Raw genomic sequence first — 14,699 nt, 5'->3', positions numbered from 1 at the left:
CAGCTGGCCAGGAGACGTTTCACCCAAAATTTATACACTAAATAGGCAGACATACTTTATGCTTTTTAGTAATTCGTCCCACTGTGCTGCATCAGAGGAGATGATGTTAAAGTCCAAAAAATTTTAGTATTTTTGTTTTGATTTACTTTGGAAAAGAGAAGCCAGTTATTGTCTCTTTTAGATATCTTGTTTTTCTCACCTTTATCTTTTGTTACTGAGGAGTAAATGGACTTTGCCGCTTTGCCTTGTTCCATGGTACCTGTCATGGATATCTTAAAAATGTTCACCAGAGATTTGGGCAAACTCAGTTTTGTTAGTTGTTTTTTTTTTTTGTTTGGTTTTGTACCTCTAAGCTGCTGCTGAAAAGTGTTCAAAACATTCATAACTTTCTTCAGACAGAGTGAAGGAACAGCAGAAGAGAATTGCTAGAGAGGCATTGTTTTGGATAACTTCAGTTAGAATTGTAACCAAATACTTCAAATACCTCCATTATTTATAGTGATAAAGATCTTCAGTAAAGCTATTTAACTAGATTAAATTGATGCCAAAATAATCTCCCTGTTATCTCAGACACCACAAAAAAAGAGACACCAGGAACAGGAATGCGGTTTAACTAGGTCACCGCTTTATTACACTTAGGAATTATCTGATAATAGAGGTTGTAGAGATCATTCATACTTCTTTAATCCCTTTGGAGAGAACCATTGTCAACCCTCAGAGCTTTCACATGTGCATCCAACACAAAGGTTTGTTAGGGCTTCTCTTCCTTGCTTTGACAGGGGGAGTGACACGTTGCACGCTGTGTGATATATCCACTCTGTTCCTCAGTTTCTTTGAGAGATGCCGTCTCCCAACCTGTCTCTGACTCCCTAGAACTTCAGGGAATGACCAACTGCAGCATCAAATTCTTCTTACTGTCTTACTTGTCCCAGCTCCCATTTCCACAGCTGTTATATTGCTGAAAGGAAGATTGAAAAAAGCCCATCTTCTCCAGCCTCGTGTGATCAGGAAAGCAGAGATATTTATAAATATTAGAAGGTGACTCACTAGATAATGCTAAACATTGGGCCTCCAAATCCATTCCAGTTCTACACTATATGAGGAAATTTTGCTTTGAGAGGCAAAATAACGTAGTGGACAATGATAAAAATCTATATTCCCTTCATCTATATCCACGATAGAAAATGGATTTCTGATGCATATGCCTATAAAATCCAGCAGCAAACCTTCTGTTCATGGCTACAGAAGGCTGAGAAATTATAAAGGAAGGAGGGCAAAGGATGCGGAATGCAGACGTGAAAGAATTCAGGGAGTTTCTGTTTATGTTGCTCCTTTTCATGTTGCTCCTCACAAAGTTGCTCTGTCTTTCAGTTAGTGATGGGCAAGCGAGGCTGCGTAGGAAGTGCTGTGGCTGAAAAATCTTCTTAGCAGAGCATCAGTAAGGGTAGACATTCCCAGTCCCACAAAGAGGCAACACCAGTAAGAGTAAAAATGTACTGCAGACAAACTCCTCCTTTCTGCTTCTGCATCTGCAGTTCAGACATTTATTTGGATATATTTGTACCCTAGAAGAAGCCACTTTCTTGATTCGAACATCAAATAATACATCTCCTGAGCATGACAAATGCTCTTCAATCTGCTCTGTGTTGCTACGAAATTGCTACTGCGGATGCAGCATTTTTTTCCCTACTGTTTCAAAAGGAAGTTGTTTTACTCCACTTATTTTTCTGCCTTCCTTTTACAATTCCTGTGCTACTTTTAATGTTCTCCAAATTTTGCTGAGAAGAATTCTCTTCAGAACCAGACTTGCTTTTCACCATTATGTTAGAATCCAAGATTTCTGATTGAATACATGAAATGCCCAGGAATATCCTCTTTGGGGTTTAAGAAAGGAAGTTACTGCCTTCCTCTGGAAAATCCTGTTGTTGAGAGTAAATTTTCTAAAGTTGGACCTTTTTTTTTTCCCTACAAAAAATGTGAATACTCCTTAATATCTTTATATGTGGGAGAGGGACACGTCTTAGATTTCACCTAACTGATGGAGGCCTGGGAGGGTTATCATTTGAGTAGAGGAGTTGTGGAGTTTTAATGGATATTCTTTGTAACATTTCCAGATGCTTACCTAGTCGGAACACCAAAATGTTTGCAAATTCATCCACTGCTATTCAGAATGCGGTACAGGAGCTGTGGTGGCTCCCACCATGGGAGGTCATTGTAGGCATCAGAAGTCTGTTTCCTGTCTAAAGAGATAGGGCACAGTATGTAGTAGACATCCTAAAGGTTCAGGAGGTCGATTCTATTAAACTCAGTGGAGTAACCCAAAGTATTGAGGTTGCTCATAGAATTTTATTGTTATTGGATGGATGCCAGGAAGACAGATTCTATCACTGCACTATAATGTATCGCAGACTTGCACGGAGATTGCATTGCTTAAATGCAAATGTCGCTGCTTTTACCTCGGACTTGAACAGTGAAAAACTCTGATAGACTCCTGAAGCATCCTGATGTATTCGGTATTTCACTTGGAAGCTGCTTGCCTCTCCATAAGCTTCCTTAGCATTGCTTCAGAAGAACATTAATATTGTGCCATATTGAGGACATCTCAATAATACTCTAATTAATTGCAAATTTCAGGCTTTTTTTTTTTCTCTTTCTGTAATAATTCATGACTTATATGATGCTCCTAGCACCAAAGACACAGCTGAATGCCATTCTCAATTTATCTGTTCTATTTATTTTGGCATTTGAGATCATCAAACAGCTTGTAAACTATGAAGACATTGGTTTTGAAGTAATTTTTCACAGTTTTCTCACTGAAAGAGGAAAAGAAGCATCCTAAAAAAATGAAATATACTGCCTTGGCAAGGGAATGAGAACATATGTGATTTCTTTTAAATATGAAGCTGCACATGTGCATATATTAAAGACCAAAATATTATTTATATGAACGATTTGAGTAGCTTTATACAGATTTTGAGTGTGTGAGTTTAAGTCAAACTGTTATTTCTAAGCTGGAAATAAAAAGCATTGATTTTATCTCAAGCCCTGGCTTAATTTTACATTTTTTTTCACATTTTATTTTGATAACCTCAGAAAATTATTTGTATTGCAGCATATCCACCTGTAAAATTAGTAGTAATAATACTGAAGTCATTCTCGCAAGCACCTTCTCATAAGCAATGAGCATATTTAATTGTAAAGATTTATTTAGCAGCTGCAGTCTGTCAGTTAAACGTTTATTGTTTAGTGGTTTAAATAAACGGGAAGCTTAGTAATGCACTCCCAGCAAAGCAGAACCACTAGAATTGTTTTGATTTATATACCAAATGCTGTATTTTTAGAGCCACAGAACTTTGTAGTAGGCTTAAAAAACCTTTCAGACACACAGTACTTAATAAGATCACCATAAGGGCTTGGCTGAGTGATTACATAATATTTATAATCACCCTGGCCAAGGTTCCTTTTGAGAATTCTGAGACGGCTATTTTTAGAGAAATTTGTGTATTGATGCAATCCTTCATGAAATAATTAGCTGAAAATCCATTTTTAGAACATCTCAGGAGATTTTGGTAAGAGCAGAAGACACTGCTATTTTACTGATTCGTTCTGAATTTGGATACAGTGAGAAATTTCCCAGTTGCCTCTTTCCACTTTGGGGATTCAGAGCCAAAAATGTAAGTGGAGTTGGCCAAAATGCAAGGTCTCCTAACTCCTTGAGAGCATTTTATTTTTCTTCTCAAAACATGAAATTAGAAACCATTCCAGTGTTTTCAAGACTGCAGGTGTACAGAATATCCTGGCCAGAGGCAAAGCTGGTGTTTGGCAGTTTTCTCTAGTCTATTACTTCACTACTCTGTATTTCATCACATGAACATTTTACGAATGAAACAAAAAAGGCAAGAAACAATCGAGGAATTTTAAAAATCTGTGTAACAACAGTTTCTCAGCAAATTATCCAGTAGCAACATTTTCTGCTTCGTGCAATACATGGAAGAGTTTCTTACTAATTAACATCCAAATATTTCAAAGAGCTCTTTTAGCAGCAAAGGAGTAAAAAGGGATTGAAGGCAGTGTGATGCATTACATATACTGTTCCGGTTAAGTACATCAGAAATAGTGCTAATGTGATATTATGGTGGTGACATCGAATATTCAGAATAACATAATACCCCAAGTTATATTTTCCCTGTTAGATTGATTCAGCTGTATTGTATTGTGTATATTATGATACTGAAAGTGTTTAAATTACTGCATAAGAAAAAGAATAGGTTTAGAAGTTGTGATTGCAATTGTGATTGTGATTATTTTGGCAGCTTAAAACGTTCTTCTGCAACACTGTGCATTAATTAATTGCATTTAAGCTCTCTGATGTTTAACAAGTGTGGCAACAAAAAAGTCTTGCAATGCTTTCTTATGGTGTTTATAGACATTATCATCTGTAGACCTTGTGAGCAGTAGCAGAACCTTAGTATTGTGTTGGGTCCCCGTCACTATTGCTTCTGTTTCTGATGTTGTCAGACTAAGCTAATATTTCTGATTTCCTTGAATTTCACAGGTGTTATATTATAGGAGCGCAGAATACTACATCATCATCATCATTATTATTGTTGCTGTTATTATTATTTACACGGAACATGTTCAGAGATCGTTTCATTATACTGTTGAGTCTAAATGTTACTGCACAGTAAATGGCATCTCTGTTATGAAGCCGTTCACATTGGTACTGTGGACATTTGAACACTGTGCTGTTTTTCTTACTGTTTTGTTTATACTGTTTATTATCAAGCATAATATTGGTCTTGCTCAACCTTTAAGTACCTAAATATGAACAAAGGCGTAATCTGAGACTCTTAAGTTTTAGGAGTTTTATTTTTGTTACAGTTACGCTACAGCAGCTCTTTGGTTTATTTTGGGCATGTAAGAATAAATGTTTTGATAACTTCGTGTACTGAACTATCATATAAAGAAAATCGATCTAATTATTTTTTCCTTAAAAATTCTCAGCGGATGTAGCTAAATGGCTATTAAACTGATTTTAAAAATTTCTGTTTAAGCCCCATTGATGCCTATAGAAACAGTCCATACACTCAGTGGCCTTAAATTTATTTACTGTCTTAAAAATCCTTGTGCTTTTCTATTAATAAGAAATATTCTAAAGCAATATTTCTTCATGTCTTTTTGGTTTTTTTGTTTTTTTTTTTCATTTGTAATCTGAATCTTTGATTCTCAATTTTGCCGAGTATGAGCATCTTAGATATAAACTCAATGTGGGCAGATGAGTGTAGGGGGGAAATGGCAGAGTGACACTTTTCCGTATAGCTTGATGCAGGAGGCTCTACATGGCACAAGGTAAGAAAGGCAACGTGTGTGTAGCTAAAACCCTTTGCCTGGTGAAATTAGCTAATTCAGAATAAACGTTCTGTGTTGGAAAAATACTGACAATATTGGCAGTGCTCATGCAACACTTTTCACATATTCTCAGTAAGGTTTGACGAATTGTATTATAAAAGTCAAAAGACTCAAGTCATAGCTGGATATGGCATCACTTTTTCCTCCTTATGCTCTCAGAAATCCAAATTCTTTTGAATGGTATTTTTACACAAACGTTTTCCAGCGAGAGGGGTTTTTATTTGCATTGTAGGCTTTAGCAGTCAGACCCTGAAGGCATCAGAGTCCTGGTATGAAAGACCTTTCCTTCTATATGACTGCTGATCTGCTTTAAAATTTGTTTCTATTTTCTGTACAGAGGTTTTTTTTTTCATTCCTGAAGAATTTATATCATATCTTAAGCGTGGCCATACCTAATGGCACCCTTTTTCACTGGTGATAATCTCATTGTGAAATTAAACTATAGTCTCTCAATAACTATAGCTGCCATAGTACAATTAGTTGAGACAAACGTTTTAACTCCACTGAGACTGGAAAATCTTAAATGGAAAAATTAGGTAATGCAGATATGAAATAATGTATATATTCACACTGGAACCTTTGTAATTTTTCATCTGACTGTCTTGATAGGTGAAAATGGGTATTAAGTGTCTCAGATAAGAATAATGAATATCTCCATTGTATAAATGAATGAACTCCCAACCCAAAAAGTTTTATTTTTCTCCACGAGACATTTTTGAAACAAGTCCATAACTTCTACTGCAAAGTACCCTGTGATAATAGGCTAAATATACTTTAACACTTGATCTCAAGTACAGTGCTAAGTAGCCAGTTATTAAAAACAATTGTAAAAATGGAGTGTCAAATATTTCTTCTCCCGTGATGGTGGGTAGAACTTATCATTTCTGCAGTCTAGCATGCAAAAAAAAAGTTATAGGGAAAGTGTCTCTATAAAGCATATCGATTAAGTGTTGAGATATTATCTCCATTCTGGTCCATATTCCAATATACAATCCATGTGTTGAAATTCATGTTTTATTTATAATTTTTTATTGCATACAATGAAAGAAATACAGTAATTTCGACTTAGTCTATATTTTGTATATAAGACAAATGAAAGGTCTGGGCTTGGTAATGTGATTGCAGAAGTTACACCTGAAAAGAACTATTTGGATATTAAAGATGCTGAAAAACAATCATTGCTACTAACCAATTCCAAAGGTCTTGTTTAGCTGCTAAAGTTTCTGATTCGTGTCTGGTTTAAAATAATTATTATCAGGAAGTATCTTTTTAATGGATTATTTCCTATTGTAAAAAAAGGAAGAAAACCCCAAAACCCAGAGAACTTTCATATCTTACAGTGCTTGTCTGCATTTAGTAGGACTTGGTCTAAGATATCCTCAGGCAGCTACTGTTTTAACCCACTTCTTTGTGTCTATGTTCTTACATATTTGTGTGTAGTTACCAAGTTTAGTAGTAGGGCTCAAATAGTTTTAGCATGACTTTAGCTATACATCAGTGAGTATACTGTATTATTACAAGATATTTCCTGTGCTTCAAGCCATACTTTTAATTCGCAGAACTTAAAAAGACTACGAAACCACAAACTCTAAATGCTGAGACCACAGCTAAAAAGTCAGATAGACCGTGTTCAAATCAACATAAATTTGTTCAGTCACAAGTGTCACAAAAGTTGAAATTTGGCCTGAGTACTTTAGATAAGTGTCTGCTTGGCACTTGGAACTGCTGTCTGGGCCACTGTGCCAAGTGTCTCATATCCCAGCTGGTGTTTGTGACGCTTGTGGAGAGGGAGACGTACGATGAGCTCTAACTTTTGGGATAAGTCAGTCACATTTTGTAATCTTGCAAAGCAGCAGGTGTAATGGTAGTTAACATCAGTTAAATATATTAGTACTCTAACTAAAAAGGAACTGAAATATACGTGCTTGTGTTCAACACTAAATTATCAGATCCAAGTCATTGAAAAGATCTATATTGAAAGCTGCTTTCCATTGCTGTGAAGGAGTCAGAGTATCTAATTTGAACAGCAATTGCTTTTGTATTTCACCTCGGAGGAAGATTGGATTTCATGGCAAATCGGAAAGTACTCTGTGCTGTCTCTGAGTCCCTATTATCTGTCCTGTGAAAATAGGGTGGGTAGACAGGGCCTGAAGACAAGTGTTCTGGATACATGTGTGTTACTAATGATAAGAATTGTAAGATTTTAATGTAAAATATCACATGAATTATGTGAGATAGAGATAGAGATAGATAGAGATGATAGAGATAGAGATAGAGATGATAGAGATAGAGATGGAGATGATAGAGATGGAGATGATAGAGATGGAGATGATAGAGATGGAGATGATAGAGATGGAGATGCTAGAGATGATAGAGATAGAGATGATAGAGATAGAGGTAGAGGTAGAGATGATAGAGGTAGAGATGATAGAGGTAGAGATGATAGAGGTAGAGATGATAGAGGTAGAGATGATAGAGATAGATGATAGAGATAGAGATAGAGGTAGAGATGATAGAGATAGAGAGAGATAGAGAGAGATAGGGAGAGATAGAGAGAGAGAGAGAGAGAGATAGAGATAGAGATAGAGATAGAGATAGAGATAGGAAAAAGAGAAATTATATAAATATATGCTTTCTTAGCATAAGAACTTTACTGTGTTCTTTACTTCATATGCAACAGCTGTATCATTAATGAGGTAAAAAAGAAGTGTTAAACAAGGAGTAGCCAAATTTTGCTCCAATAAACTATCATGCACACTTTTAGCCTGCTTGCATCCTGTCTCTCACACTTTCCAAGGCAAGTCATACACTGTAACAGGAAAAGGAAAACATGCTTATTAGACCATTTGGAATTTTAACAGGGAAAAAATTGTGTTCTTCAATGGAGGTGGGAAACAAAGCAGCAAACCCCATGTTAAAATATAGCTAGGAGTAAGAATGTAATAATAGATTACATTACAAGGATGTTATAAAAAGAAAATATATAATTAAAACACTCAGTAAAACAACTCTGCCCCATAGTGATGCATTCCAACACCCATGCGGTTATGGTTTTGATAGTTAGTTAGCATCTGGATCTCCTAGTTAGTTGCCATTCTGTAATGTTTTTGTTATCTTTTGGTGAGTGCTTGCAGACTTCATAACTTAAGGGTTTTTTTTCCCATTGAGATTTTCTTACTATTTAAAACCTCACTGCATCAGCAACCAAAAAAAAAGCCTGAATTGAATATTATTATATATTTCCATTGATTGAAGATAAGAGTGTAATTTATTTTGGAAATATTTAACATCATGTTACTGGTACTGTGCTGTTAGAAGTGGCCTGAACTAGCTCAAGAATGCAAACTCTGGAATATTTTGAAGTATATTGAAGAATATTGAAGTCTTTCTCGCAAAGCATATTTTAACAATTTGTTTCATTTAATCATGTGTTGACTCAAAATTGTGCTACCTTTAAAAAGATTTGAGAGCAGTCTCAAAGTTAAGCTTGTTGAGAATAATAGCCTTGGAATTATCTTCTTTGCTTCAGCTAGAAAATTAGTGAACCAGTGCTCAAACATCTCTTCAGTATATCAAGAAATTTAGCAAAGGAAGTTTCAAGTGAAACTTTGCAGTGGAATATTTCTTAAATTTCTTTCCCAGATGGCAAATTAAGCTCATTATTTGGCTTATTATCAAATGACTTGTGCAGGATGCTTGTTCTTTAGTAAGCTTGAGATGCTCAAAGAAGATGGAACTAAATGACAGTGATGTTGAACATGTTTTTAGAGGTTCCAGGGTTGGAACGTGTACTTAGTGGTTTTGGTCTTTACTGCTGATCAGGCAACAAACGTGAAATAAATGGAAACTTCCTTAAGATTTAAAAAAGAATAATTAAGGGGTGAACTTAATCAAGTTCTAAAAATACATGTTTTTCACAGTATTTAATTTTAATTTTCATTGTAGCTTGTGATGACTTTTTTGGTCTTAGAGGTCACAATAAGGGTTGCTTAGAAACACAGCATTCTGTGTTGCCTTCTGAAATGCCTTTTGTAGCTGCTTTTCAGGACTGCCTCTGTTAGACAAATGTAACAATCTACATTGTGGACTATTTTGTTTTTTTAATGAATATATATGGTGTTTTCGTAAAGTCCTAATTTCATGCAAACTGTTATCATCCTTCAACAGATTTTGAGGGACAAATGTAATTTGGTGAACTTTAAGTTTGAGGCCAACTACAGCATTTATTGTCCAATATTTAATTAAGGGTAACTTAACAAATAACAAATCAGATATAAATTGCAGTCTATGACAGTTACCAACTTCTGTGTTGCGTAGCAGGAGAAACGATAAGAAATTCTTCACTCGTCTTCAGTAATGTTTCCAAAGAGTGTGTAAAAATATTGTTCTGACATGAAAACTCATTTTATTTGGAGAGAATAAGCACAGAGCTGACTTAATTAGCAAACATTTTCTTTATGCTCAGCTAATGGAATTCAGGCCTGAAGCAATGGATTCATACTGGAAAACAAACTGTAGTTGCACACGCTTTCATAAATCCAGGTTAATTCCACTAAGTTTAAGCAACTTTCGGGTAAACCTGGTGAACTTTATAGTCTTAGGCACACAATTTTTTAGATCCTTACCTTCTGGAATTCAAAATTAAGAGAAGATTATACTTGTGCTTTCTAAAATGATTGTCTTGGGTAAAAAAAGCTCAAATTAATTAATTAGTAAAAATCAGGAAGACTAGAACTAAACGTCTGCCACACGGAGATCTCAAAGAGCTTTGTGGAAACATTAGCATGCTTGTTTTCCAATTGCACGATACAATCTGGGTTCAAGAAACAAGCTGTTCTGTGTCATTGAACACAACAAGAGGCCATTGCCGAATTAAAGCTACAATGCAGGTCGCTAGATTTTAGATTCCATGCCTTAATAATTAGGCTGCAGGATAGACCCAGGATAGATTATATGCCTTATATCTGCCTCTCTTCTATGTTATTTAGGGAAAGATCATACCCTGTTGAAACTGAAGATTCTAGAAACGTTTCAAATTTCATTCAGTGAAGAGAGATTGAGAAGAAAATCCAAAGGAAAATAATGGCTTTTGAATGGTTTTACACCTATATTGCAGAGCAACAAATCTCACTGTTTTTCCTCATTTGAACCTCATTCATGAGAGTTTTGTTGTTAACTTGAATCAGATGACAGATCAAAGCATAGTTCGCTATTGCCACCTTGCTAAAATATTTTTTAAAAGACAGCTTTAATATTCTAGTTTTACAGTTACAGATTGCTGCTAAGCTATTTAGTCTGTTGCCAGTCAATCAAAGGCTTTCATTTCACTTCAGTAGATCCTTACTTAAACTCAACAGAATTTTAGGAGGGCAAGAAATACCTGACAGTTTTCCTACAGTGCTAGATCATAAATTCTTCGGTAAGTGGGTTAAAAATTCAGTTACACATACCATTCATGACCCTGACAGCTTAGCAAATAGTGATATTGAATGATCAAAGACAACTGTTTCAAGCCCTAGGGGTTAATATACCTATGCACCTAGATTTAAGCTGCTTTTAATTCCACTATGATTCTTTTATTTCAAAATGGATGCAGTATTTATTGAACGTAGTCAATACATTTAGAGGAAAAAAAAAAAATCTGAGGAAACTCTTTAGGCTGAAACTAATAAGGTTATCCGTGGTCTGCACGAAATGCAGTTGGTTAATTGCTGCATTTTACAAGTTAGCGTTTTTTTCTCTCCTGGTAGAAATCCAAATTAAAACCTGCTCTTTGGCAGGTGTGGGCCTGGTGTTCACCAGGCATTTTCAGAAAGAACTGTTGATAAGATAATTTTGTTGTCAAAGCCTTGACTATGTAAATTTTGAGAAACTCTGTTTTTGGGAGAAAAAGAATAATAATTCTGAGAGGAAAGTGTGCATAAAATTTTGAACTACATAATAGAACTTTCAGATATGGAAATACTGCATAGTATTATAATTTTGCAGAGTATCATTTGATGCAAATTAGATATGGCACAGTTTAAATGCACCCATAATCATCACTACAATTTTTATCTATTGTATATTTCAAGATCAAAATCATCCAGAAAAGTCGTATTGAATAATGTATTGTGTTTTCAGAAGTAATATAAGAAAACGTCTTGGATGCTACAGAGTAGGAAATTTTCAAGTATGCTGAAGATGTTGCAGGACATGATGGCATTGCCAAATCAGTAGGTGGTATTTTTCCTTCACGGTCAGTACTGAAGCAGTGTCCTAGTGTGTTGGTGTGGGACCCAGACCGTGAGGATTTTACTCTCTCTGATAAACCAATGTCCTAAAATGTATACGCCTTTCTGTGTGTTTGTGTAGGTTCTTCTATGTAAATGCAAGGGTGTGAAGCCCTGAACAAGTGCCAGTGGGGTTAATTAATTTCTTCCTCAAATAAAAATATATCCAGCATTTGAAAGTCTACTAAAGATTAAAAGAGATAGCGAGGGAAGCAAACAGAAGTAATGTTATGGATTTTTGTCTAGAAGGACCTGAAAAGGATTGAATTGTTCCTCTGGATGGCTTTACTTTTGTTCCTCCACTGAAAATCCTTCTGTTCAACCTCCTCAGAAGTCCTGCTTTAAAAAGTTTGAAATCATACCGTGTTTTGTACTTGTTAAGCATAACTGGCAAATATGGTTCAGTGTGGAAGTATAGCGCTGTGGCAGTAGGCACGGCGAAGAAAAACAGAACCTCAAGATCATATTAGTTATCTTTGTGAAGAGCTAACAAATAACCCCCAAAAGTTTTCAAAGATAGTATTTTGTACAATATTTAGCATAATTTTAACAAATTAATGATAATCACAAGTTATGTAAAAGCTTGGGTGGTTTGATAATCGCTTGAGTGGACAAGAAATTCTCCTTTCAGATTTCTTATGTGCTTTGCTTCCAGAACAGGCGCACTGAAGGAAGCCTACTACAGCATTGACATTTCTCTGTGCACATTTTGCTGCAGTCTGGCATCCAAAAGGAAGAAACGTTAGAAGTAGTTTATTTATATTTCAGCACCAAATTAGAAAGATGACATAATTCATTTACGGTTCTTATCCCATGACATGTCTAATCCCCAACACCTCATTATAGGGGACACTTTTAGGATTGCATATATCTTCTTGTTTAACTTTTGCATTCTTTTATGGAATAGAGTTGAAAGGTAGGAAATTTAAGGCTATTCATTGATAAGAAAATAAACTAATAAAATGTTAGGAGCTTCCCCAAATAGGCAGGATATTACAGTGTTTACAGTAGGTGGGTTATTTCTCTATTAATTCTCCATCTTTTTCACTCTTTTGTTCAGAAGGCCTTCCTTTTTTGTATCTGAAGACAAATAGACCAATGATGATTTAGATTGAGTTGGTCTTCTGGCAAAATTGGTAGAAATCCATAGCTGAAATTCATATGGCTTAGGCTTCCATCTTCTTGTCTGGGAGGAAGATAATGAAAGGTTTCCAACTGCGCAGAACATAATATTAAAAATGTGAAATGGTACCATATAGTGCCACTGCAATTCCTGTTCAAAGGAATCCACCTGTGGAGAGCATTTGTTCTGTAAGACACTGAGAAGATTCTCTTTTAGTGCTATGGAGATGCTCACAAAGAGTCTGACAGTGGCTAAAGCATGTGCACATCTGTCATCTGCATGATATTAATTGTATATGTCTCTAATTGATTCTTCTAGTTTTGCAAGAGGTCTTTGAGAGTTGGCAGCATTTTCTTCTGGGTTTTGTTAGTACAAAAATCAGGAACACTGGATTACAGATAAACAACTTTGCCCAAGACAGACTTCAGCCCTCCTAACAGGAAAATAAGTACTGTATCCACTGGTTTTGGGCAATTGATATTAAGGTATTTTTGGTATTATGAGCAAGGTTTGAGTTATCCCAGTCTGCGTATTTCATGGTACAGAATAATTGTAAGAGTGATAAAGAGTGTGAGTGCTATCTCACGATGACATAGATTTTATTATCTGTACGTGGCAGCAGCTAAGTGTTGATTTTTGTTTTAAAGATTCATATCCAAGACTTACTTTGATTCACTAACGTGTCAAATTCCATAATGACTGATTTCTTTAATTGCCTGTGTCTGTATCAGATAGTTTTCCAGTTCTTTTATGTTACTGCTTAACATCCTGGTGCACAATTAAAATAATTAAGCCAAACTAGATTTTTTAGTATAACTTTGTGATTGTTGTTGACTTATCTCAGTAGCTAGCTGTAAATATTTGAAGTACCCTTAATATTCCTTTCAGTGAGATTTTACAAATTAATTGCTGTGGTATAGTACTAAACTGGAAATAAGAGGAAACTGTTCTAAAATACTCAATTTAGAAAAGCTGAATGCCTTTGTTGACACCCGTCAAACATAACATCCTTGATCATATCCTTTACTTATTTCATTCTGGAATTTTACTCACGCGAAAACTGAGACAGAAGATGTGTTCACATACTTTGTTATCTTTTGCTATTTCTGTTTACTTTTCTTTGTGAGCCAGCAGCCTGGACTTCTATTGTTAGATACTTACAACTGCAAAAAAAAAACCAAAACCCAAAAGAGAGCTGAGAAAGAACTTGAATCCTCCTGAAACACTTTTAGAGTATTTTATTCCAGCATGTAACGGAATTGTCTTGTTTTACATCTTAAACAGACACAAAACAGAATGAAACTGATGGCAGATAACTACGATGATGACCATCACCACTACCACCACCATCACCACCACCATCACCATCGATCTCCTGGGAGGCCACAGCACTCCAACCACAGACCCTCTCCAGATCAGGTTAGTCGCCTCTTTTTTTCGCCTTCACTTCTATAATATTACTATTTTGAGGTTTCAAGACAAAACAAACATTCCAAAGAAATAATAAATAAATGATGTCTTCTTTGAACTGAAACTAATAGCTTTGATAGTTCCATCCCTGAAATAATTTGATATTGTAACTGGGTTTGTGGCTAAAGCATGGAGTGCTAGCTGTGACGTGCTTTGAATTCATAAGGCCTTTAACACTATCCCACTGTATATATGTTATATACAAATGAATACTTTCATTTGTATATTAATTTTTAGGTACATTTTTACAAGGGACAAAAAGAAAGCAACAAGAATGATTGGAGTTTTAGAGAGCATGACATATGGGCAAAGCTTAAGTAGCTGGGGTTGTTTAGTCTAGGAAGTACTAAAGGGGAGGCATAAGTCTTTGAATACATAAAATATTTTTAAGAACAGGTTAGATGAATATCTAGTATGTGATAATA

At 35.4% G+C, this 14,699-nt stretch overlaps 1 protein-coding gene across 17 annotated transcripts in view; it reads left to right on the top strand.

Moving 5' to 3' along the window:
• ERC2 (ELKS/RAB6-interacting/CAST family member 2) overlaps window positions 1-14,699 on the top strand; it is a 416,897-nt gene that overhangs the window by 282,748 nt on the left and 119,450 nt on the right. For all 17 annotated transcript variants that reach the window (XR_008451688.1, XR_008451687.1, XR_008451686.1 and 14 more), the window contains one exon: window positions 14,089-14,223. Coding sequence is in view for 1 of the 17 variants with exons in the window: in XM_054076666.1 (XP_053932641.1) it covers window positions 14,089-14,223 (135 nt within the window). In the remaining 16 variants the exon portion in view is untranslated. The remainder of the gene's footprint in view (window positions 1-14,088; window positions 14,224-14,699) is intronic.

This window comes from Cuculus canorus, chromosome 11 (assembly GCF_017976375.1).
Source record: "Cuculus canorus isolate bCucCan1 chromosome 11, bCucCan1.pri, whole genome shotgun sequence".
In the NCBI taxonomy this organism is placed as follows: domain Eukaryota; kingdom Metazoa; phylum Chordata; class Aves; order Cuculiformes; family Cuculidae; genus Cuculus; species Cuculus canorus.
The sequence above is the reverse complement of the archived record's forward strand: the minus strand, read 5'-3'. Positions and strand labels throughout refer to the sequence as shown.